The sequence below is a fragment of the Brachyhypopomus gauderio genome, chromosome 1, assembly GCF_052324685.1.
Source record: "Brachyhypopomus gauderio isolate BG-103 chromosome 1, BGAUD_0.2, whole genome shotgun sequence".
In the NCBI taxonomy this organism is placed as follows: Eukaryota; Metazoa; Chordata; class Actinopteri; order Gymnotiformes; family Hypopomidae; genus Brachyhypopomus; species Brachyhypopomus gauderio.
The window spans coordinates 31702576-31726282 of record NC_135211.1 but is presented as its reverse complement, the minus strand read 5'-3'; the positions used below and the strand labels follow the sequence as shown (position 1 = coordinate 31726282).

General features: G+C 44.9%; 2 protein-coding genes across 5 annotated transcripts in view; one reads left to right on the top strand and one right to left on the bottom strand.

Annotated features, from left to right (window-relative positions):
• atg7 (ATG7 autophagy related 7 homolog (S. cerevisiae)) overlaps positions 1-1390 on the top strand; it is a 65428-nt gene extending 64038 nt beyond the window's left edge. For 2 of the 3 annotated variants that reach the window (XM_077009783.1, XM_077009792.1), the window contains one exon: positions 137-1390. In XM_077009783.1, the coding sequence (XP_076865898.1) occupies positions 137-184 (48 nt within the window). In that variant the 3' untranslated portion in view covers positions 185-1390. Of the gene's footprint in view, positions 1-70 lie in introns of all 3 variants that reach the window. The other variant, XM_077009802.1, reaches the window with a different exon arrangement.
• vgll4b (vestigial-like family member 4b) overlaps positions 895-23707 on the bottom strand; it is a 29711-nt gene continuing 6898 nt past the window's right edge. Inside the window, exons 1-5 of one of the 2 annotated variants that reach the window (XM_077009818.1) lie at positions 16141-16681; positions 10791-10965; positions 4212-4437; positions 3846-3969; positions 895-3581 (exon numbers count right to left, since the gene is read on the bottom strand). In XM_077009818.1, coding sequence (XP_076865933.1) covers positions 3337-3581; positions 3846-3969; positions 4212-4437; positions 10791-10965; positions 16141-16222 — 852 coding nt within the window. In that variant the 5' untranslated portion in view covers positions 16223-16681 and the 3' untranslated portion in view covers positions 895-3336. Of the gene's footprint in view, positions 3582-3845; positions 3970-4211; positions 4438-10790; positions 10966-16140; positions 16682-23707 lie in introns of those variants that run through there. The other variant, XM_077009828.1, reaches the window with a different exon arrangement.

The window sequence follows — 23707 nt, the reverse complement described above, 5'->3', positions numbered from 1 at the left end:
AATGTCAAACTCCAGTGAAGCTCACAGTATCATCATTTTATATCCATGTTTTTTTCTCCTCTCTTAACAGATTTGGGACATGAGCGATGATGAAAGTATTTGAAGATTTTGAATCGGAGCCCGTCTGTCTTTGCAGGAGCCGAGCGTGGCAGGAACAACATGGCCACCCCCCCTGCCAGCATGAACAACATGGCCACCCCCCCTCAGCATGAACATTCTGGTAATCTGCCACAGAAATTGACATCTTCAGTTCTGAGGTATAACAAAACAATACATGGGGTTGTAAATAAATTTAAAAAACCTGAGCACAGTGTTTTTAAGTTATGACCCATTTTAAAACAAGTAACTGAGTAACTGTGGAAGCTCATCTGTTATGTAATGAGTGAGAAACCATAAAGATAACATCTTGCTCTTCGTTAATGATTTAAATTTTGATTCGGTAACATGTCAAATATGTCACTGCCACATAATAAAGTTAACTTGGTGTAGTGCTTCTTCACATATTGCTCTTTGTGAAATTGTTATGAAATGATATACCTGCCAGTTATAGAATAAAATTACTATATACCCATTACCAGTAAAGATCCTCAACAGACAATATATACTTAAGATGCGTATGAAGAGGCACCTGCTGCAAAGATTTTCCTGAGCCCTTGACCAAGTTGATCTTGGACCAACACTGCCATCATACACACGTATGTAGTCACATTGGATCAGCAGCTACAGCAGTGGTACGATATGATCATCGCTTCTTCCCCTTTGCTCACCCGTCGTTTTGATGTCAACGCGGTGGCTTACAGGGAAAAGGCTCTGTGATGAAAGCTCACTCATTTGTTGTGGTACAGGATCTGCTGTCGGATCACCCCACTGAAGAACGAACACAGAGTCACAGGCTGTGGTTTAAGAGCACTTTATTGTTCATTGAGGCTACTTTTAAGTAAAAAAAACAATGGCCTGCCAATTTTGTTTTAATTGAAAAGAGACCCAAGGCCACAAAATGAGGATATAATACAGATGTACAAACAATTTGGGGGTGTTCCAAAGTACACTAGAGTCTGCAGTGAAGGATTTTCAAACATTTGTTCTTTTGGAAGCATAGATTGGCGTTCTCAGATTTTCTGTTTCAATAGTGAATATCGGCAGTAAAATGTCAACCGGTCAGGTTGGAGTGGCGTCCTCGTCCCAGGCGAACGGCCTAAAAGATGAGAACGTTTTGTTCAATTGTCTCCAGAGACAGCTGAAAAGCCCCTGTGTTCAAAGCTGTATCAAGACTGCTCAGTAGCCTTTAGAAATGACACACAAGTGGCTATAACGCAGTGTTTTCATAGAATAACTGTGTTCCTGCACTTTTAACCATAAACAGACAAATCTACGAATGAAAAAGATCAACTTTTTTCTCAAAAAAAGAGCATGATTACAGTAAAGGACAGGGAAAAATTAAATAGCTACATATCATTAACAAATTAATTGTTCCTCAAAAAATACCTACGATTTTTTCTCTGTACATTCGTTACGCGCAGCGTAATGATGGTCTTAGTCACCTATATAAAACGTTTTTTTCCATTAAGTGATTTACCTACAGTGTGTAGGGTAAATGTGTGTCAACAACAAAGTGAGTGTCCTACCTAGTAAATTGGTAGTGAAATGTGTATATATTGACCTCAGGACACCAAGTCCCTTTCCCCCATCTGCATGCACAAAGACACTATGATCGCCTAACGCAGTATACGATTTTTTTTTTGTATCATATACATACAATAAAACTACAAAGTGAAAAATAGTTTAATCTGTGGAGTACTTTTGTAAATAGGACATTCTGAGAGCTCCCCAGGAAATGGCCGCTAGCGCGGGCCGTCTGGCCACGATCTTCCCAAACGGGTTTTCTTCCTGTTCTCCAGAGTGTGGTGCACGTTCAGTGATGTCACTGGGGTGATGGAATGTACAGGCAGGTTTAAGATGAGCAGAGCCCCAGTATAAGTATCACCTCTGTGTGCAACCGCTCGTCACAACAAAGTCTCTAGTTCATAGCTATGCTGAGAATGAGAGCTAAAAACAAGACCTGTACTAAGTTCCCTATTGGAGGAATGTATCTCACCTTGGTACAGGTTGGTTGTTTTTAAAAAGGGGGGAGGGGCCAGCTGTAATAGCTGCAGCTAACCACGATGAAGTTAAGATACTAAACCCAGGTGCTAAATCCAGAAGTGGGGGGAACAATAACAACAACAACAACAACAACATAGCTCTCTATTTTCAGCAGATTGTCAACTCTCAAGGCTGACCTGTCTATAGCTGCGGATATTTTTCAGTCATGCACAACGCTAATAGCATCCTGTACCACGGATTAATATCATAGAAATCCAACTGTTAATATATAGATGGCCTGGCCGGAGGCTGTCCTCTGTATCTTGCTGCTACCACAATGAATATTGAATAAAAAATAATAATATTGAGTACAACTGTACCAGCAGTGAGTTTATCTAGGATTGTTACTGACAAAAATAAAACTAAAATCTGAGGAAAAGGCTAATAGTATTAAGAATGAAATGTCTACACAATAGATACCAGCTATTTTAAACACATGCACTGTTAAGCAATAGCTTACCCATAAAACCTTACCTATTCCACCAAAACCACAGTGCTTGGGAGGGAAAACAAACAATGCCCATTAAAAAAAACAATAAAACGATGCCATTCCGTCATCAGCACCAACCAAAAGGATCGAAAGAATCAGAGTCTCCCCCCACAATGACGTAACATCACCCAACCATCGCTGTCAGCAGTCTGCCCTCTTTTACATTTCAAACGAGAAAACACGGAAACAAAAACTCCAGCGCCCTAGTGTATGACCTCAAACCATCAATAGTGCAAAATCGGACAAAGCCTTCTGTTTCAAGGACACACGTACGAAAACAGGTGAGTGTGGAGGGAGCGCGCAAAAACGACTGTGGTGCAAGAACTAATCCAGCTGGATGCAAATGATGGCTTCCTCTTAACGGGGGGAAATGTTTGCATCAGAGCTCTCTTTGGTATCAGAGACGGGGGCTGGACGCTAGCTGACTCGCTTCCTCAAAGAAGAAAATCACCCTGCTCGTTTAAGAGGTCCGGGCGTCCAAAAACTGTCTACAAACATTTTTTAAAGAAAAGGGAAGAAAACAGTAAAAACGAGACACAAACAAACAAAAAAAAAAAACACTTGCCATTCTGTTGTTTTTATGCACGTCTATACACTAGTGCTGCTTGAAGCCGAGCTTAAAACATGCAGGTTGTTTCAAAGCGAAAAGGTGTGGAGGGTGGGGAGTTGGGGGACTGGGGGGCTGTGGTGAACTGGTCCTCTTTTCAGGAAACGAGGGAGGGGGAGTGATTGTGGTTGACCATGTGACTGTTGGGGGAGGAGTCAGGGCTTCCTGAAGAGCTGCCCTTGGCCTTGATCTGCAGCCAAGCCTCGCCCAGCGCCTTGGCGAAGTGGTCATCCACTGAGCCCGTGATGGACACGGAGTTTGCCGCCGGCTCCGCCTCCTTGTAGTTCTTCCCCAAGCTGCGGCGGAAGTGTTCCTCGATCACTGGGTCGCAGGTCGTGTTGGCTATTGAAAAAATAAGAAGAATTTCCTGGTTACCTTTCTTACCTTCTTGTAGCATCGCATGACCTTCAGACATAAATAACGCATGTTTCTCCAGTATTTGTGGAAAAAAATACTGCAGCCATGAGTGTATGTCACAGGAGTAAAATCTTATTTCCTACGACCCCAGACTGACCTTCTGAGGGACAGAGTGAGGGGTAGCCAGATATGGGAGGGGCCTCGTAAAGGGGCATTTGGACAGCCCATGCGGTGTTGAGCGATACTCACTGTTGGAGGGCCTCCTGTATGTAGACGGCAGGCTGGCCGAGCATCCGTTGTGAGACACAGTGCAGTGGGAGAGGTTACAGTTGCGGTTGTTCGCCGGGGCACACGTGATCACCGAGGGTCGATTCTGCATAAATCACAAGGAAAAATTAAGGGTCAAATTATGTAAAGACTCAACACATTTTATAAACAAAAATACTGAATAAAAGTATTACTCGTATTTTATGAGTACTTGATCAAATAAAAAGTAATCCCCAGTGGTGTTTCTCAGAAACGGATTACCCAAGAAACCCCAGTTGAATTCCATCTCAATTTTGCAAGGGTTCCAGCGTCCATCCACCCTGAAGACACCTGTGGTGAACCCATTACCTGCTGGCGCTCGATGGGGCTGACGGTGGTCGGTAGGGCGATGGTGCGGGCCGCGTCCATGCTGTTTTTGGTTAGTGCGAGTGGCTGGTCCAGAGCCAGGCTGGGGACGTGGGCGTAGAGGTGGCCCCCGTGAAGGCTCAGGGCAGGAGGGGCGGCCGCACGCTCCACGGGGCTGCGGCTGCGTTCCCGGGGGTCTTTGCGGTAGTCCCCGTTGGCAGACTTGCCCCTGCGAGGAGGGGGAACAAGGGGAGGAATTGTCAGTGGGCCGCCGCGTCGCACACACGTGGCACAAACGGGCACGGCTATTAATAACGCTCTCAGCGGGGCCCTGGCATGCAGCAGGGGAGCCATCATGGGCAGCACGGCATGGTCTCGTCTGCACGTGGCCACTGCTCCCTATGTCCACCGGAATGCCTTCACGTTCCTCTGAACGCGTGGGATTTTCCACTACAGCTTAAGGAATTTCAACTCGCTTAAGAATGAACAAAGTCCCTAATCAGCCCAACACACAGGTCTTTCAAACCAAGCTAGACTCGTCGAGCGATTACACCAGCTGCACAGTAAACGGTCCACTTATGTCAGACAATCAAAATGGCTTGTTGAAGACTCCCAACCCCCGTTCCATCTTAGCCAGTGCAACATGCCCCACCCTGCCCTCAGACCCTGAAAAAGCTGCGTTGTAGCTCCAGAGTCAATGCTGTTCTACTGCGCGTTCTGCCTGTCCTGCCATAGCTGCCAACCCAGCGGAGGCCCAGTGAAGGGTTCAAACACACCGCTCAAAGACCTCACACACGCCTCACAGGAAGAGCACCCAACATGTTTCAAGCCAGAGACGAGCAGGCCCACACAACGGGCCGGAAGGAGGGGGAGGGGCGGCAGAAGTTTAATTAGGCAGCACTGATCTTGAGACTTTACTGGGGTCGTGGGTCGTTGGGCTTTCGCGAGCAGCTTTCTTTTGGTCCGGATCTGGTGGCCTTTAAAATGCTTGTTGGTTGTAAGGAAGCATTTAGGTTCTAACCTACCACCATATTTATGGTGCATACATACATGTATACACACACCCCACAGTTATTTATCTAGTTCTATATACAGAGGCATGCTGCTTTAGGGCCTACTGGGTGCATATTTTGTCGAGCTGTGTGGACTGTGATCCTTGAAATAGTCAGTTACTTGGCAACCAAGCTGGCAAGAAAAGCACCTGCAAGTACACCATTATGTCCGTCGGAAATGTCTTTCCCCAAGGCAACTGTTGGTGAGCGAAAGAGAAGAAGCTTTTAGTCCGTGGCTTAACTCAGCCAGGGTAAAAACCTGGTGCCCCCACAGGGTTCCTCTTTGACTTCAGCCATTTCAAGAGTTATTCTAAACAGAGGCTGCTACTACTCTGAACAGCAGGTTCCAAAAAAACTCTAATTATACATTTTGCCACAGCTCAGACTTCCTGAGGAATCCAAAAGAAAATACATCTGTGCTCAAAAGACTACAATACAGCAAAGAACGACATAATAGAGCAATTATCAGTGCCCCTTCCTCTAACCCTGTCCTGGGTAAATAAAATGGACTCAAACAGAATGTTTAACTGGAAAGCAGAAATCTAAAGCTGGCATATTTATTTTATTTTTCAAAGCATTTAATAGAAGCTAGGTCCCACACGTTCAATGTACCATTCAAGGACTGTGCATAACAAGAAAGAACCCAGAAGCTCTCTAGTGTAGGTCCCATGACCCTAGATAATGTGAACAGAGGAGAGACCTTTTATGCTGTATTCCAGTTTACTGCTGTTCCTTTAACTGGTGATCTCCAGGGAGCTGCTTGGCTCATAAAGGACTGTGATGTTGTTGTCTCTGCCTTGGAGGACAGTGAGTAGTGAATAAACTCACATCACAGTTCAGAGAAGGAGAGGAGAGGCAAAAATATTGCTTCCTCCGTGTCGCCGTTGTCCTTCGTGCCCGGAGCGAGTGTTTCCATCCGGTCTCTGCACCCCACACGGCACACACAGCGGCATTAAGACGAGCTTAAGAGTTTGCCCTCTCTCATCTTCGACGTCTGCTGGGAAGTAGCTAAACGGAGTTGAGACCGGGCTGGTTGTTGAGCTGCACCACTGCACTCCAAAATGGGTCTGGTGCTTGGCCAAGCCTGGATAAGACACTTGTCTTTCAGGGCATAAATGCTTCATGATTTTTGCTGTACTTTTATTATTTCTAAACACTCTGCATTGTAGTGCTTGCACGTTTCTATAGAAGTGGCTGAAAAATTACTCCATTTAAAAGTAAAGTTTTTATGGTGGCAGTGGGGGCTTAGTGGTAAATGTACTTCACATGCACCTCTCATCTTTGATTAAGCGGGGGGGGGGGGGGGGGGTGTCATTGGGTCCTCACCCAACTTTTTCTTAATCCCTGGCAAGCAGCATGAAGACAACCCAGCACACTCCCACAAGCCTGGGGCCCATAGTACTTGGCAAGCAGTGTAGTGCAAAAGAAATAAATAACAAAAGGGAAAAGGCTAGAGTTGGCTGCACCTCCTTAAAAAAGGTTTGGGAGCCTTTAGATCTTTTAGATCTGTGTGTATTAATTGATAATGTTACTGCGCTGAGAGTGAAAGGGTAGAGTGCGAGAATAAGGAGTAGGTGTAAATTGTTGGGAAACACGCTTGAAAACAGACCCAGGGTCAGACCCAATATGGCATCAAGCAACACGCTACATACAATTAGTGGGAATAAACTATACTGACACAGACCCAGGGTCAGACCCAATATGGCCCATGTTCTGTTTTTTACTCCTTTTTTTAAGCTCTTGGGTTTTGAGCAACATACAATTAGTGGGTATGAACTATACTGTCTAAAACTGGTTATTCACAGGCATCTATTAATTTTAGAATCATAGCAAACCACAATGCATAAAATGATAAAGCAATACTTGGACTATAAAGTTTAAACTGTCCAATCTTCCTTTTAATCAGTGCTTTATTGTCACTGATCTCATGTGACTTTAACTAGTCAACCTCAAGTAGAAATCCATGCGCAATAACCACACCAGTCAGCCCATTGAGGGGAAAAATAGACTGCTTAACTTGTTCAGATTCAGGTATTTTTCTTTATGGTTCAAGAGTGTGCAGTTGTGAGGAAGTATGCCTGCTCAGCAATGCAGCTGGCCTGCTTTGAATTTTACCGAGCTGACGTATCCTGGGAGACACTGTCCTCAGACACAGGAGTTAGGCATTAAAACGAGGGAACGTTCTCTCACAACAGCATTTCGGAGCAGCTCGGGGAAACGGCTCGCTACAATCTTGGCACAGAGTGTGTTCGCTTCTCCTTTAAGTCGCTGGAACCTCGCCCTCGGAGATACAGGAAACATCTGGGAGGAATCAAGCGGAGGGCAGCAGAAGCGCAGGATGTGAGCGCAGTTCTGGGAGAGTCTGCTGCAACTCAGCTTTCACCAGCAACCTTCAGCTCGCCCACTAGTGACGTTGGAGGAAGTTCTCGCTCTGATCACTAACTAAAGCCAAATTTGTAAGATATTCAGGTTAGACTGTTAAGTGTTGTTGAGATCAGTCCCCCTAACTCCCGGCTTCCTCCCACAACATCCAAGTACACATAACAAATATGGTCTGGTCTTTGGGTGGAGTGAGGATATCACTCCCCCCCCCCCCAACACCACATTGCTGAGAGATTAATCTAGACACATTGTACACCGTATTCAAAAATTCTGAGAACTCTGAAGTTTGCAGCAGTGACATGTATGGAAGTGGTTAGTGATATTTTTGTGATATAGTGATATTGTGATATTATTCAGTTGCCAATAAAACAGTAGCACCAAAGTCACTACGACTCAGTGACTCACTATGGCTCAGTATCAAAGTAGCAAGTAGCAAACTTGAAATTAGACTTTTCAAAATAATATATTCAAATTTAACAAAATTGCTACTTTCTGGACATTTGTCTTCTTAAGAAGCTAGTCTTTTACCTTCATAGCAGTTTGGCATTTTCAAATGCAGCCAAGTTCTCTGCAGCTTCACTGGGTGGAAATTAGCAGCCAACAGTGATTTCACCAAACCACCCTGACACTGTTCACCGCTCCCCAGTTAGCCGACCCTACAGGCATGAGAAATACTCACTCTGAAAGTTCTCAGCAGGGAGCAGAGGGCTTCCACACAGTCGTTCTGAGCTGGGGTAGGAGCGTTTACTACAGCAGCTGTGCCTGCCCCCCCAGGCCCCTTACTAACAGTGGCCACTGGACACCTGAGAACTCCAGGAGTCTGTCCGGCGTCTTTACAGTTCTCGTGGGGCCAAACAAGCTTCTTCTTCATTTCTGATGTTGCAAACTGTACAAAGAATTAAATATATGGACAAATTTTTTGTTTTAGGTGCTTGCAAATGAAGCCTAAACCGTAGGATGATGGTAATGTTTTGAGGGATGGACGTTGTGTTTACAGAGTGGTTTGTGTGTGTGTGTGTGTGTGTGTGTGTGTGTGTGTGTGGGGGGGGGGGGGGGTTGTGCCTGCAGGGCCCTGTGCAGGCAGTGCGGGACTTTCTCTGCAGTGGGGGCGTCTCCAGAGGACCAGGCCAGAGCAGACTTCCAGAACACAGTGGGCTGACAGGATAAGGGGGCCTTTGTTTTCAACTCGGCAGTGAAAAGGAGAAAATGGCCCCGGCCCGACATCAGGCCCCACTCAACAACACAGCATCTCTCTCTGCTCTGGCCTCCCACTCTGCACGCTAGCAAGCCGCCGCATACAACCACACTAACAATCACCGTCATGTCTGTTTGAGAAGCGTCTGCTAAAAACGTGCTGGTTGCTTCCCCGGTTAGGTGGGGCCTGTAGGAGAACGCATTACCCAACAAAACTGATTACACTAATGAAATGATTTAAGCGGCTTTTGTCGTTATGAAACTTCAAAAGACCCCCCCACTCATTCTAGTTCCTTACCTCCCCGCCCGCCCCGGTTCCTACCACACACAGCCGCAGTACTGAGTGTGTCCTCTGAACAAAAGATTGTAGTGATCGGGAGAAAGAGGGAGGGTTGTTTTCCCCAACCCCCACTCATCCGTTCTGTTGGCCAGCAGGGCTTTGCCTTCCTAGTAGAGCACAATAATAGAAACATGAGCTGCCTCGCTGTTGCTCCAACCCCACGGTGTCAGGTGTCAGTAACTCGCCGGAGGAAGAAGACGACAAAAAATCTGCAAGAGTTACAACACTGGCTGCGCAGAACTGTGGACTTGAAACGCTGCACATCGGCCATACGAACTGGTGCAGTTCTGGTGTTCTGGAAGGTTTAGATGTGAAATGTAATAAGGACTCCAATGCATTGCGTGTATAGGAAAGGGAAGTGTTTGTCTGTCCTGGGTGGAAACACAACTCCTTGCCCCTTTCTACTGTTCATTCGGTCATTGGCTGGCCCACACACACACCAAAAAACCCATAACATGTAAACCACAAGAAACAAAAACAAAGAAGTGAACATCACAGAATACATCACAATGCATTTTGTTTTATGCATGGAACAATTTGCCTTTCATTTTAAATGGCATCAAGTCATATTTATTCATGATGGGGGATTCTGCTGAGGTTTTCAGATTTGTGCATAAACTGCAGTGTTACAAGTGTGGGCATTGACCCTTGCATAATACCCACTGTATTTCAGACCCACTTGCACATCAACAGCGACGGTTTGATGCCAGCTACAAATGCAGAATGAAACCACACAAAAGCGAGACCTGGAGCCTTTTCCTCGATGGACTCCCAATCTGGAGATCACAGGACCACGTTATGACAGGAAAATGGCAGCGAGGAATAAGGAAACTCTGCCGGCTCTGTGGGGGACCTGGGAGCTGAGGCTGGAGGGGGCGGGTGGGCGAAATAACGCTCGTCCCTGCCTGCCTCGCATAGCACCCCAAAGTGCAGATTTCAGTCCAAGTTCCCCAGCTACCCCCTGACACGTGGAACCCTCAAGTTCTGCTGGCGAACTGCTTCTCAGGTTGGAGGGTAGTATATTCTCCAAGGCCCTGGCTCAGGAAAGAAGCCCCCCCCAGTACAAAAGCAGTGTAACAGACAAAGTAAAGCCTCACTGGAAAAAACATGTGGCTACACGAAGACGCCCTGAGGCTCTCAGGACACAGGCGTTCTGTCAGTGTCTAACACCTCAGTCCTACTTTGAAGCGAGCGCAGCCGGCACTGTAAACCAGGCCATGCCGCGTGGCTTCACGCTGGGGTGCGTTATTCCACGCTAAACAGTCATGTCTCGTGTCCCATGACTAGAGCCGCTGTTCTGGAGCCGGGCAGGAACGTGCGGAATGTGCTGCCACCATGACTGGACCGGCACCGGGGGAAGAGACATGCACCCCACTCACCAGCCCAGACCGGCAGGAATTCTGGAGCCTTCGTGCCTCGTCCATTTTCCCCTTTTGCCTCAGGCTTTGCTTTTTTTCTTTTTTTACTTTCCACCAGCAAGAAGACAAAAACGGCCCCTAGGGTTAGGGTCAGGGTTTGGGTCAGGGTCAGTGTTAGGGTTAGGGTCAGGGTCAGGGTTAGTGTCGGGGGGTGTCCAGGAAAACGAGGCATGGCAAACAGAACGGTCCTACTTACAGCTGTGTGGCGAACAGCCGGCTCATCTTGGCCACGTGTTCGTTGCTGCAGTCAAGGTCGTCGTCGGCCTGGTCGCCACCGTGCTTCCGCTTGCTAGGGCTGATGGGAGGAGGGCCGGTCCTGTGACCACTGACCACAGGCTGCATCCTGGACTCCCCCCTCAGCGTGGCCTCACCTGGGCAGAGAATGCCGGAGCGGCTACAGTTAATACAGCTGCTGGAGCCACAGCAAGACCTTACGCACAAGCTTGGCTCTTCATTAAAAGAAAAAAGGTTAAAGAAAAATCTCTTAAAATGGCTCTTCTCTTATTTTATTTTTTTTACACAGTAGCATTTTAAGCAGAATGTTCATCCAAGAATGACTCAAAGATAAAATATTTCAAGAGCAAATCAAGAACGGGTAAGACCAATGTTTACTCGTGCAATGACTACTTGAACATTTAAACAGGAAGGAGATAGGACGACTTCTTTAAAACAAAAGTCCCAGGCAAAAGAGCCACTTTGTACTTGAAGTCATTCACTCTTCTTTACAAGGTCCAACGTGGTAAAAGTGTCCATGATCTACTTGGCTTCCATCATGTCTGACTGGGCACAGAAATCTCAAATATACATGGTATGAATAACACTTGGTGGACTTTGTGGAGTAAAACTCATGATACAGTGCCGCATATTTACAGTGCATACTGTGTGGGAGGCAGGCAGGAAAATTACAACTGGCAGTGTCTAGCAACTGGGACTTTCCACTTGGGATGAGGTTAGCTAGACCCAAAATTGAGTTTTCAGAAGATTTATTGAGCAAAATCCAAAAGCAACAGTCCTACTGAGAAGCTGCTGGAAACGGAAAGATGGTTTTGCATTGCAGTCCTTTGACTCCGTAGTTAATTGTATTTAGTTAATTGTATTTAGCTCTTATATGTACTGAAAGGGCTCAGATTCTGCATAATGAGTAACTTAACACGAAACATTCTCCCGACATTAAGAGCAGCATCGAAGCGAACCAACATGTAAATCTGCACCACAGACGAGACGCGGCGTGAGGCACCTCCCAAAACGACCGGCCTATTTTTCCTGACTGGCGTGTTTCGGCTCGTCTGTCCGCGCTCCATGGCAACAGGGATGACATCATTGTTTTTGGCAGGGAAGCCGGCAGTCAGTAACACAGAGAGAGGGCTGCTAGCCCGTCTAAAGCAGAGCATTACCCAGCCGCACAAAGACCCCGACACATGATAGCTTATCTGCCCCTGTCTCAGGAGAAGCACTCCAATAGGGGCTGGGGAGCAGGGGGCGGAGCCACGTGCTATTGTGAGGTATTGGGGAGCGATCCATTACTACTGAATTACAGTTTACGGCCGAGATAAGTGACGGAACAAAAAAGAACTGCACGCTTTCAGGCAACTTTTGTCAGAAGGTTTACAAAAGGCCTCTTCCGATGCCACGCTGCTTAAAGATGTGGACGAATGACAGAGGCCACAGAACCTGTGAGGGTTAGGGAGCTTCAGCCCTACAGAATCACCTCAGCCTACTTGTTGAATTTCACACCAGCTTCATGTATTGTGAATAGACTGCCAAACACTGTACAGTAACCTATTCTAGTAACAGTGGGAGTCATAAAAGATCCCCATCGGTGTGGGGAAGATGTGCCCCATGTTTGATCTGCTGAAGGGCGGTCATTAAGAGTAAGTGATCAAAGGCAAGCCCTCCTAGACACTTCAAACGTCAGGGCAGGGTGGGATTTTGTTACAGAAGCGAGCCAACCCACCCCCACCTACCCCACACACTGCTTTAGAAAGCAAGAGAGGGAAAAAAAGCAAGAAAAAAACCAAAATAAAAGGCCTCTCTTGGCAAATGATGGTTTTGGCAGCCACACTTGGGATGTGAGGTGGTGCGGAGACACCTTGATTTTTAAAATGTATATGGGGGTGTGTGTGTGTGGTGGTGGTCTGCGTAGCGTGGCTTGTGCTTTCAACCCCTTGATCGTACTACGGATGTTTGCAGACAATGATATTTCCCTTACTGTGCCTGAAAGTTGATCTGCCCCCCAGCCCCTTTCAGTACACCAACAAAGGCGGACAAACAAACAGGGCTCCTTGTGTGTGAGGAGAATGCAGGGGAGTGAGTGGAAACCCGAGCAGACTTGTACTCAGCAGCGCCGGTGAGGTACCGCCTCAGGCCCGGCCCACTGGGTCTGGGTGGAGGTCTGCCTGCTAGCAGCGAGGCACCATTGTTGGACCCGGTGTGACACACCAGCGAACAGCCCAGCATACCGGGGTATAAAATACAAACAACAACAAAAACACCCAAAACACCACTATTCCTCACCTCATGGGGAATTACACATGCCCACATTCGTGATGCACTTTAACTTGTTCTGCTTTTCGTTTTCGGTGCTGTATTTTACAAGGCAGCTAAATGGCCGATTTTTACTCAACAATACATGTTATTAACAAGCTTGTTCCATCTTGAGCCATCTTGTCTGGGGTGTGCTCGTTAAACCAGCACTGCGGGCGACCTGCTGTGGACCTGTGGAAGTAGCGCTGCAGTTTTATGTGATGCTCACACATTTAGGAACGAGCGCATTTCTTACCAAAAACTACTGACAAAACCGTAATGTCCCTCCCTATCGTGGCCATTATAAGACGCCAAACTCCAAGTCCAAAGATTCACCTACGATTCACCTACATAAAGATCAGAAATAGTATACGCGTCCCCCGATGCTACAGTATTTATTGGTCAAGGGCTGCTTGTCAAAATGACTGGCAGACACCACAGTAGCTATTGGAGTAACTGCTTAGTGAACAGAGAGGGTGGGTCAATACTTTGGGATCAACCAAACACTGAGTGCAGGCTGCTTTCATAGCTCAATTACAGAGGCGTCAGCTCATTTTTCCACTCCAGTGCGGATGAATGCTAAAGTGGGCAGAAGTGCTCCCAAGTATGCACAGCGGCCTATTTTAAGAGATGATGCAGTGTGCTCGGTGCACAGGAGCAGTAATAGATTAGCCGTGTGCTCTGGACGATTCTTTGGAGCGCGTCGGAAATAGCAGGAAGGCCTACCATGCTGCAGCAGGCAAACGCAGCCACGATTGTGTATTTCCATCTGCTGTCGCCAGGTCACATGACCCGGCCACCTGAGATTAGAGCGCTCTGGTAGGGCGATGCTACCGGAACCCAGAGCATGCGTGACATCTGCTATAGAAAAAATGTCAGCTCTAGAAAAAAACTGCATGGTAACATGGGTGAGCAGCAAGAATAGATGTGAAGAAAAGACCGTTGGGGGGGGGGGGGGGGGGGGGGGGGGTGCCTGGCTGGTCACTCAGCCATGTGCTTTTTGTTTTTGCTGGTCGTTATCCTTCTATAGGCCCTGGTTATCTTTGAAGAGTTCTCCAAAAACACGGAGCCAAGGAGAATGGAGGCAACCATTCTGCAGGTTGGACATGAACCAGTGCTGACCAAAGAAGCGCGAATGGTAAAACGCGATCACGGTCAAAGTCGTGTGTAGAAGAGTGCCACTGTTCGGAAGCAACGGGACACCCTGGTTATGAGCCACTAAGCACTGCCTGTAGCTCAATGCAACTATGACTCAAAACAAGGAGACACATAGGATATAACCCACGAGAAACAAAATCATTTGACCAAGTGTCTGAAGAGAAACTTGCTATTTCTGTTAAAATGCCAAACTCCACATCACCAAATTGGCTCTCCGAGTTCAACTCATTCTGCTTTTCACATACATCACAGAAAGGATAATGTGACCCTGGTGCTAAAGACTACCCATGCTCTAAAAACTGTAAGCTCAAACACCTATAGTGCTCCACTCAAAGTGCCTTTAACCTGCTCAGTTTCCACAGAACTGCTGCCTCTCACCTCTCACTATGGGTAAAACATTCATACTGAAATTTCCAACCTGTCCTATCAATACCCGTTAAAGATTCAATTTGTAGTAGACACTGAGCTATAAAATTAACAGAATGAGCTAGTCAATGAGATTTTCAAGAACAGAGTACAGAGATTCCATGACCACTGAATATTTTACCCGCATAACATAAGTGTGGATGCATACTTTAGGTTGATTTAAAGGCTGTCTGAATGTCAAGAGTGAAATATCAACTGTAAAATTTAGATTACATTTTTAAAAATCCATAGACTGTATTCTCCACATAAGGATTGCAATGTACACAAAATGAGTGGTAAACACTCGGAACCTTCACAAACACCAGTTGCATTATAGCAAATGTTCTGCCCTTGTTTCAAAGTAAAAATATTTTAATAGATTCCGCTGTATGGCTTTGTTCAATATCAAAAAGGCAGAGTTGACAAAAAAGCTTTTCATTTTTCATGCTAGAGCGAGACTTGTGGCCTGGGACCTGCAGAATGGTCTGGATCACGTTTCTTCTCTCGACAAGTGATGTCTGACAACAGGAGGCTGGTACGGAGCGGAGCAGAATAGAAGTCCCCCCTCCCCCTCCAGCCCAGACGCTCAGTCTCTAACATACTAACAGAAATCTCTCGCTGTACTCATCATTCTTACCCTTTTAACATTGGCAAAAATAAATTTTCATATACCCAAATGCATAGTTTAGTCGCATCTTTCAACTCTAAAACCGCGCAATTCAACCATTATAAAATGTGAGTTAAGAACAAAATGTTGAGTAAATAATTTGTTAAAACCGCAAACCTAGTTGCGAGAGCTTTAAATATGTTGTTTAGACTGCAACATGGCAGAACAGCTAGCAAAATTAGCAAAGTTTAGGAAACAGTTATAACACATGACATTTATAGAGCCCTTTTCGAGAACCCAAAATACGTTTACAATTACAGATATACAAGATGCATAAGAAAACACAATATAGTATTGTCAGGATAACAGCATTGAATAAGACTTGGAGAGCGAATATGTAAGTAAACATTCAAACACGTGGTTCATGAGGAAAAACATCTTTGGAAAAACTCAATTTCAAAACAATTAAGGATTTGCCAGTGACACGAACCGCCGGCACGTTTGCACGATGAGACTGGAAACGACGCAGGTCATTAAAGTCATGGCAATGTGAGGAAGCCAACACGTTTACGCACTAAAGTTAGATAAACACTGACAGAACTCTGGTTAAAACATCTCAAACGCCATTCGGTACATTTAGGCAAATTCCAAAATGTCCCATGGCGGAAGTCTAAACGAACGCTGCCTTAAAACTAACGAAAAAGTTGGTGAAACGCTCCAAATGTGTAGCGTCAGACGGGAGTGAAAATGACGGAAACTCCAGACGTCACGCGCGTCCACCTCGTTCTGCTACAATTTAGCCAAAGGAGCAAATTACCACCCGCAACAATAAAACCAAAAAAAAGCATGTTACCTTCGTAGCATAAAATGCCGATATTGTTGTTCATTTTGTCCAAGTACTGGTAGTTCAACAGGTCCATCTTCGTAAGAAGCATTTATCAAGCTAGCAAAAAGACCAGCTTTTTTGCTCTCCACAGAAGCGCTGAAAGGTGCAGTACGAGCGGTCAGATTTTCGCAAAGTCGTCCTCCGAGCTAAAGGCCCAGCCTTTAAACTTCTCGCTCAAACCTTATTTCAACCCGTCAAGGGTTGTGTACTTTAGCAAAAGGTCTTACTCGACTTTCCAAGGACTTTATAAAAAGTTTTAGCGAATAAACGGGATTGAAAACGATTTAATATGGGACAAAGGGTCGCGCTAGTTCTCCTCACAGCCCGCTGTAAGTCGACTGCACAGCCGCAGACACGCAGGCTATGCTCGGTATGACTCGAATGTACACTCGTTTCCTCCAGGCAGAGCATCAGCCACTGGGCATGCTCGCAAAATCCCTAGAGCGCCTCAAATGTCAGAGATTTTTCCTGAACAAGGTCAGCCTCCAAAACTCACGGGGTACAGTGCGCGTAATTTGGGGTGGGTGAGGAGGGGGTTAAAAACAAGGGCGGGGCTGTTAAAACGGAGTGTAAACTCTGCTCCGGTAAATGTAATACAAACCCGCCCATCAAGAAAAAACTTTGAGCCATTCTCAAATTATAATCTAATGCCCTACTTCTCTAAAGAGAAGTAGCGCATGCTTCATCTATTTGAATGAAGACTAGTAGTCTAACCCTGGACTGAAATTACCTTGAACGGAATACAGAAGTTATTGTAATAAAAAGACGTTTTTACTTAAAAATGCTCAGCATTCGAACGACGTTTACGCTTTCCTAAACGAACTTCATTTATAAAAAAAATCATCAAGCAGAAGATATTCTGAGCACAAACTATTTAGTAATGCATTACTGCCATCTAGTGGCAAACACATTTTGCGTCCTACAGACCTTAAAAAAACAATCGTGTATTGTTCAGTTTCTATGAAATGGCAGTGTTCAGTCTATATTTCATGCTTTTTTTTCAGTTTCGATCGATTGTGATCACCAGGCAAAGAAAACAGATATGTTCTAAGATAGCACAATGTATATTAATGAATGTAAATCTGATCATTACCAACCAAGTAAAACAAAGTACCTCTTTTTAATATTCTGGCTAGACCTGATAACATGGCTAGGCTGAAATTTCATGATAAAAGGCAAGTTTTGTATGCAAGATGCAAATCATGCACAAATAAGTCATATATATATATATATATGCAGTCTGCCACATGAGTTTTTTCTGTGCAGTAATACAATGTAAAGACAAAAGCATTAACAGCTGACATAATAACCCAACATTTAAATTGTTCAAAACAGACAGTTTCATAGTCAAACCAGTGAGACAACTTCTTAAGTAGGCATTACAACTAGGGTGTGCCCATGGACTCTATGATAGGTACACAAATAAAGCATTGCTTTATAAGAAAAAAAAATGTAATCAACATCAAATTTGACATATTTGCTTTCTATTTTAAAGGAGAACTGAGTGGTTGTAAGGCTCTGAAGGTCGTATATTTGACCTGACCTTTAGAATGACAGCAGGACTGTCCTGGAACACTTCATAACACTGAGTAACACAGCACACACTACTCAAAGAAACACCTGATGGGCCTTTTTATTTTTTGTGTAGCACCTTTTTCAAATAATATTGCAAATTCCTGATCGCTGTGTGACTTATTTATTTGTTTGTTTACTTATTTGAATTTTGTTATCTATACCAGGGGTCACCGGTTCCAGTCATGGAGTGTATTCCCAGTTCAACAACGCTCCAGTTCCAGATGTGATGTAAGGAGCTATGACACCCATTCAATTCACTGTCCAGTTTTCACGTATAAAAGGAGGGTCCTCAGTTTTTACGCAAAATCTGCTGCTCCTTTAGCAGAAATGAGGACATGTGAAGGTTGTAGTGATTCCTCTCTGACTCCAGCCAGCTCGGTCCCACATGCATCGTGGAGGGGGGTGGGGGTGTGGGGGGTTGTGTTTGGGCCCAGTTCTGCTCCACCAGTTCAGTTCCAGGTGACGTCACCGTTAATTTACAATCACACCTCAGAACCTTGATGGGCTTTAGGTCAAGACGGTACGAAATGTTCACGTCACGTATTGTCACAAACCACTCTGGTGTACATTTGCCATCCTGCGCCTCACACCTTGCAAACTGGGACATGATGACCAAGAGAATTCATTCTTAATCATCTTTGATATATTTGAACATGCTGCTCTGTAGTCTAGCTGCAACTGATGTGGCCATTTTACCATCTTACATTCATGAAGATGAATAACCAAGGTAACAAAGGGCTGCTCAAATACTGGCCTAGTAAGTGTCTCTCTGGAACTAGTTCACTTAGACTTGTAAGAAGGATTTTAACATTATTTTCCAACTCTGAAACATTCCAAGATGTACCTTAAAACAGGATTATGTTATTAGCTAAAGGAATGCCATTTTAGACAATGAGTCTTTTGAGAAACTCAGAAGTATTTGTTGGAAAGTTGACCAGCGGTGGTTCTGACAAGCCTCCTGCTCTGAAATCATTCTTCAATGATAGAGTTTCTTTCCTTAAACAAACCAGCTTCTCCATTCTTGTGTCAGCACCACTGAAGAGCATTTCAAAACCCACACTGCCTTCAGATTGTTCTACCTGCCACACCACATGATTTCATTAATGAAATTCCACTCTTGTTAAAAGAACAGAGATCTTTGATGGAGATCAAGTACCCTAGTATTTAGATGATTTACAAAACCATGATCAGATGCACCAGGTGCCTTGTATTAGGATAGCAACCAAACATTTGTAAGGGAGGGTGAAGATCTCCAGGAGAAAGGTCAGGACCACTGAGATCCCCACATTCTGTACCTGTGACCTGCTCATACAGTGAGAATGTCCATTACATATTAGCAAAGATAAAGATGAGATAAAAATGGCTTATTTTTTTTTACCACATTCTGCAACTGACAGTTTCACACTGAGTCTGTTTACAGTAAACATCAACGTTTATTGAAATTCATGACTGCACAAACAGCACTACTGCTGCAGTTATTTTTATGGTACAGCCATAAACATTTTGAATGAAGAGGCATTCTGCTGTGTTGTATTCAACATTCACATGCACCAACAGAAACCCCTGGTACACTTCATACTCATTCAAAGACTGATTCACTAGTAATCCCACATGTTGTCTAGAGATGCTACCTTTGCCTGCTTCCCTCCTGTGTACTTGAAATCTTTTCATAACATGACCAGATCATTCTGTGACCAGTGTGAACCAGGAAGTGATTCTGAAAGATTCTACAACCAGTTAACCTTTAACTGCTTGATATAATTCCAACCAAATGTGACCGATGCATGAAAGCCCCGGGCAGCCGGGGGATGGGGGGGTATTGAGGGTGTAGGGGCAGTGGTATTGAGAGTGGTGCTGTGTAGGGGGGGCTTATTGAGGGTGTAGAGGGGGTATTGAGGGTGGTGGTGTGTGTGGGATTTTGAGGGTGTAGAGGGGTATTGAGTGGTGCTGTGTAGGGGGGTATTGAGGGTGGTTCTGTGTAGGGGGGGGTATTGAGGGTGTAGGGGAGGTATAGAGGGTGGTGCCATGTGGGGGGGTATTGAGGGTGTAGGGGGGGTTATTCAGGGTGGTGTTGTGTAGGGTGGGGTATTGAGGGTGTAGGGAGGGTTATTGAGGGTTTAGAGGGGTATTGAGGGTTGTGCAGTGCTTTTCAACTGACCTCTCTCATCATCAAGATTGAGGCTCCCTCTCTAACTTGGCTCCCTATGCCAAAGGGATTAAAGGTCTATTCACACAGAGGGCCTAACTCCCCCATCTCTCCCTAACCACCCCCCCCCCCCCCCCCCAAACTCAGTCAATACTAAGGAAAATGCCTCTCATTGGGTTTAGAGAGCCATTGTCTCATGTTTCACACACTTGGCAGAAAGGCCACGCCAACTCTGAACAGTGCCTCCATTGAAAGAGCTGCTTAATCCATTGTCTTCATTTGTGGGTATTCCCCCGCAACTTCGGACGCTGCGGTGGACTAATGCTGAAGAGCTGGGCAGGAGCTCAGCGTCTGCAACCTTCTCAGGCTTTTACTCCCAAACAAGGGAAATCAGATTTGTCCAAATAAGACTCAGGCAAGAGCACAGAAGCTTGGACAAACTAGGATATAATGATCGGCCTATACACCCCCACCTTGTACGTACAACTGAAAAAAATCTTTTAAAAAAGTAAATCATCGAGATGAAAAGTATTTTGCAGTAAATCGTCTGTGTAAAGGTCGTTGTGTTACCTAATGGCTTGTAAAATTATCCAAATGGCCCCGCCCCCCTCCCCAAAAAACAGAGGCAACTCCATGAATATCAGAAAAGCCCACAGTTGGTCTGGAAAGGCTTGTGGCTTTGCTTAACACAAGAGCAGAGCTTTAACAAAAAGCCAATGGTAGGATATCAAGGGCTTGCAAGGGCTTGATTTTTAAACAAGTTCAGTCTGGTTCTTGGACCCATAAAAGAGTCTGTGGTCCACCTTCTGGACTGATATGACTATAATCTAGTTCATACTGATGATAAAGCATATGGAACGATATTGAAAAAATAATTCAAACATACCACTGCAGTCGGTAAATGTAACACTGAAACTGGACAATTGCAAATACTTATAATACTAAATAATGATGTGACTTTATTAGGTACACCTTGCTAGTACCGGGTTGAACCCCCTTTTGTCTTTAGAACTGCCTTAATCCTTCATGGCATAGATTCAACAAGGTACTGGAAACATTCCTCAGAGAGTCTGGTCCATATTGACATGATAGCATCACGCAGTTGCTACAGGTTTATCGGCTACACATCCATGATGCGAATCTCCCATTCCACCACATCCCAAAGGTGCTCTATTGGACTGAGATCTGGTGACTGTGGATGCCATTCAAGTACAGTGAACTTGTCATGTTCAAGAAACCAGTCTAAGATAATTCATGCTTTATGATAGGGGCGGGCAATATGGGAAAAAAAAATAAGCATGATTTATTTTGCATAAAATCACGATTTAGATTTTTTTATCACAATATTCCATCCAAAAAAAGGGGGGGGGGGGGGCTACAACACATTCTTTCTAAACTGATTTTAATGAGTGACACTGGTAAAGTGCACTATTGCACTAAATATACAATATTTCCCAGCACGTTAAACTTAATTAAGTTAAATATTTATACATATAGTCAAAATGATTCGAACAAATTCGCTTTTTTATCACATTATTTAATGGTTGTTTATTTTCAAAATGCCCAATCTTAACGTCTTCACGTTCTCTCGTGTTTCGTCCTGGAATTACAAGAGGCTCGTATTTGTTAACGTAATACAAGAGAACTGTTCAGTCAGACAGCTATTTGTTGTGAAACCAAGTTACAATTTCAAGCATTTTCAAGTACTTAGCCTAAATTCCAGCACTTTTCAAACCTGAAACACAAAGCAACATTAAAATTTGTCAGGTAAATGTTCCTTCCTGTTTTTGAGGGGTGTTTCTTTATACTACCACATATCGTTTTGGACAACACTGCAAAGAACGCGGAGTGACGTGGCAAGTTTAAGTACCTGTATAAACGCTTCCGCCGTTTGCAGGGGTTCGCGTGAGGTGTGTGGAGTCGCGCGCTATGGTCACTCGCGAAAGTATAAACCACCGAGGCCGCAGCTTGTGAGGCGGCTGCCCCCGCTGCCTGCATTGTTTCACTTTTGGCATATTCCTTGGGATGTCTACGTCTCAAGTGATTGAATACATTTGTTGTACTGGCATCGGAGGTTTTCACATGTTCTTTGCACACCTTACATATCGCAAAAGTTTGGTCTTGGTCAGTGGAAGAAAATTCGAACCAATTCCATATTACAGAGGTGGATTTCCTCTTGTCCACTTTTAGTTTTTACAAACACAACATGGAGGCGTGGAAGACACACAGTTCGCTGTGATTGGTCAGTCCTACGCCCTATGTCGGCCGCATCGGTGGAAACCAGCATTTTAAAAAGTCATTGCGCTGATTGACAAAGGCGATCTATAAGATTTCTCTATAGAAAGGTAGATCGCCTGCGATTCTCCACTCGTCATTGCCATTCACGAATTATATCGTCATATCGTGCACCCCTACTTTATGACATGGCGCGTTAACCTGCTGGAAGTAGCCATCAGAAGATGGGTACACTGTGGTCATAAAAGGATGAACATGGCCAGCAACAATACTCAGGTAGGAATTGACAAGGTGCTCAATTGGTACTAATGGGCCCAAAGTGTGCCAGGAAAATATCCCCCACACCCCTGCACCACCACCACCAGCAGCCTGAACCGTTGATACAAGGCAGGATGGATCCATGCTTTCATGTTGTTGACACCAAATTCTGACCCTACCATCCAAATGTTGCAGCAGAAATTGAAACTCTTCAGACCAGGCAACGTTTTTACAATCTTCTATTGTCCAATTTTGGTGAGCGTGTGCAAATTGTAACTCCAGTTTCCTGTTCTTAGCTGACAGGAGTGGCACCCAGTGTGGTCTTCTGCTGCTTTAGCCCATCCGCCTCAAGGTTCAATGTGTTGTGCGTTCAAAGATGCTCTTCTGCATGCTTCAGTTATAACGACTGGTTATATGAGTTACTGTTGCCATTCTAGCAGCTCAAACCAGTTTGGCCATTCTCCTCTGACCTTTGGCATCAACAAGGCATTTGTGCCCACAGAACTGCCGCTCACTGGATATTTTCTCTTTTTCGGACCATTCTCTGTAAACCCTAGAGATGGTTGTGCATGAAAATCCCAGTAGATCAGCAGTTTCTAAAATACTCAGACCAGCCTGCCTGGCACTAACAATCATGCCACATTCAAAGTAACTTTTATCACCTTTCTTCCCCATTCTGATGCTCGGTTTGAACTGCAGCAGATCGTCTTGGCCATGTCTACATGCCTAAATACAATGAGCTGTTGCCATGTGATTGACTGATTCAACATTTGAGTTAATGAGCAGTTGGACAGGTGTTCCTAATAAAGTGGCAAGAGAGTGTATAACACCCCATGATTACATTTTGGGGGTGTTAAAAAATATAATTAAATAAGGAAGTCCATGTTATTATAAAAGATAATTTTCTTGACCTATTTTTTTTTGTAGATTAGAAGTTAAAATGTGTAATGTGCATCCACAAACATCAGACTATGGAATGTGCAGCGTAAGTTGAAAAGTTAAACCAATTCTAACGCACTTTGTTTTTCAGAAATCACATTATCATGACAGGCCTCACCACACCTGTAATGGTGGAACATAATTCCACTAAACTGCTGTGAAAGCAGCTCGACCAGCAGCCCGGCCTCCCTGCCTTCTGAGCAAGCGCGACCACATACTGCCGACCTGCAGTCGCAATCTGAGAGCAACATTATGCAACCGCGGGTATCAGGCTCAAGCTCATAATTGCAGCGAAGCAGTGAGTGTGAGAGATACCCCAGAAACTTCACCCAGCATAGGTGAGAAGAAAGAATCATGTGACCAATCCGGGGGTGGGGGTGG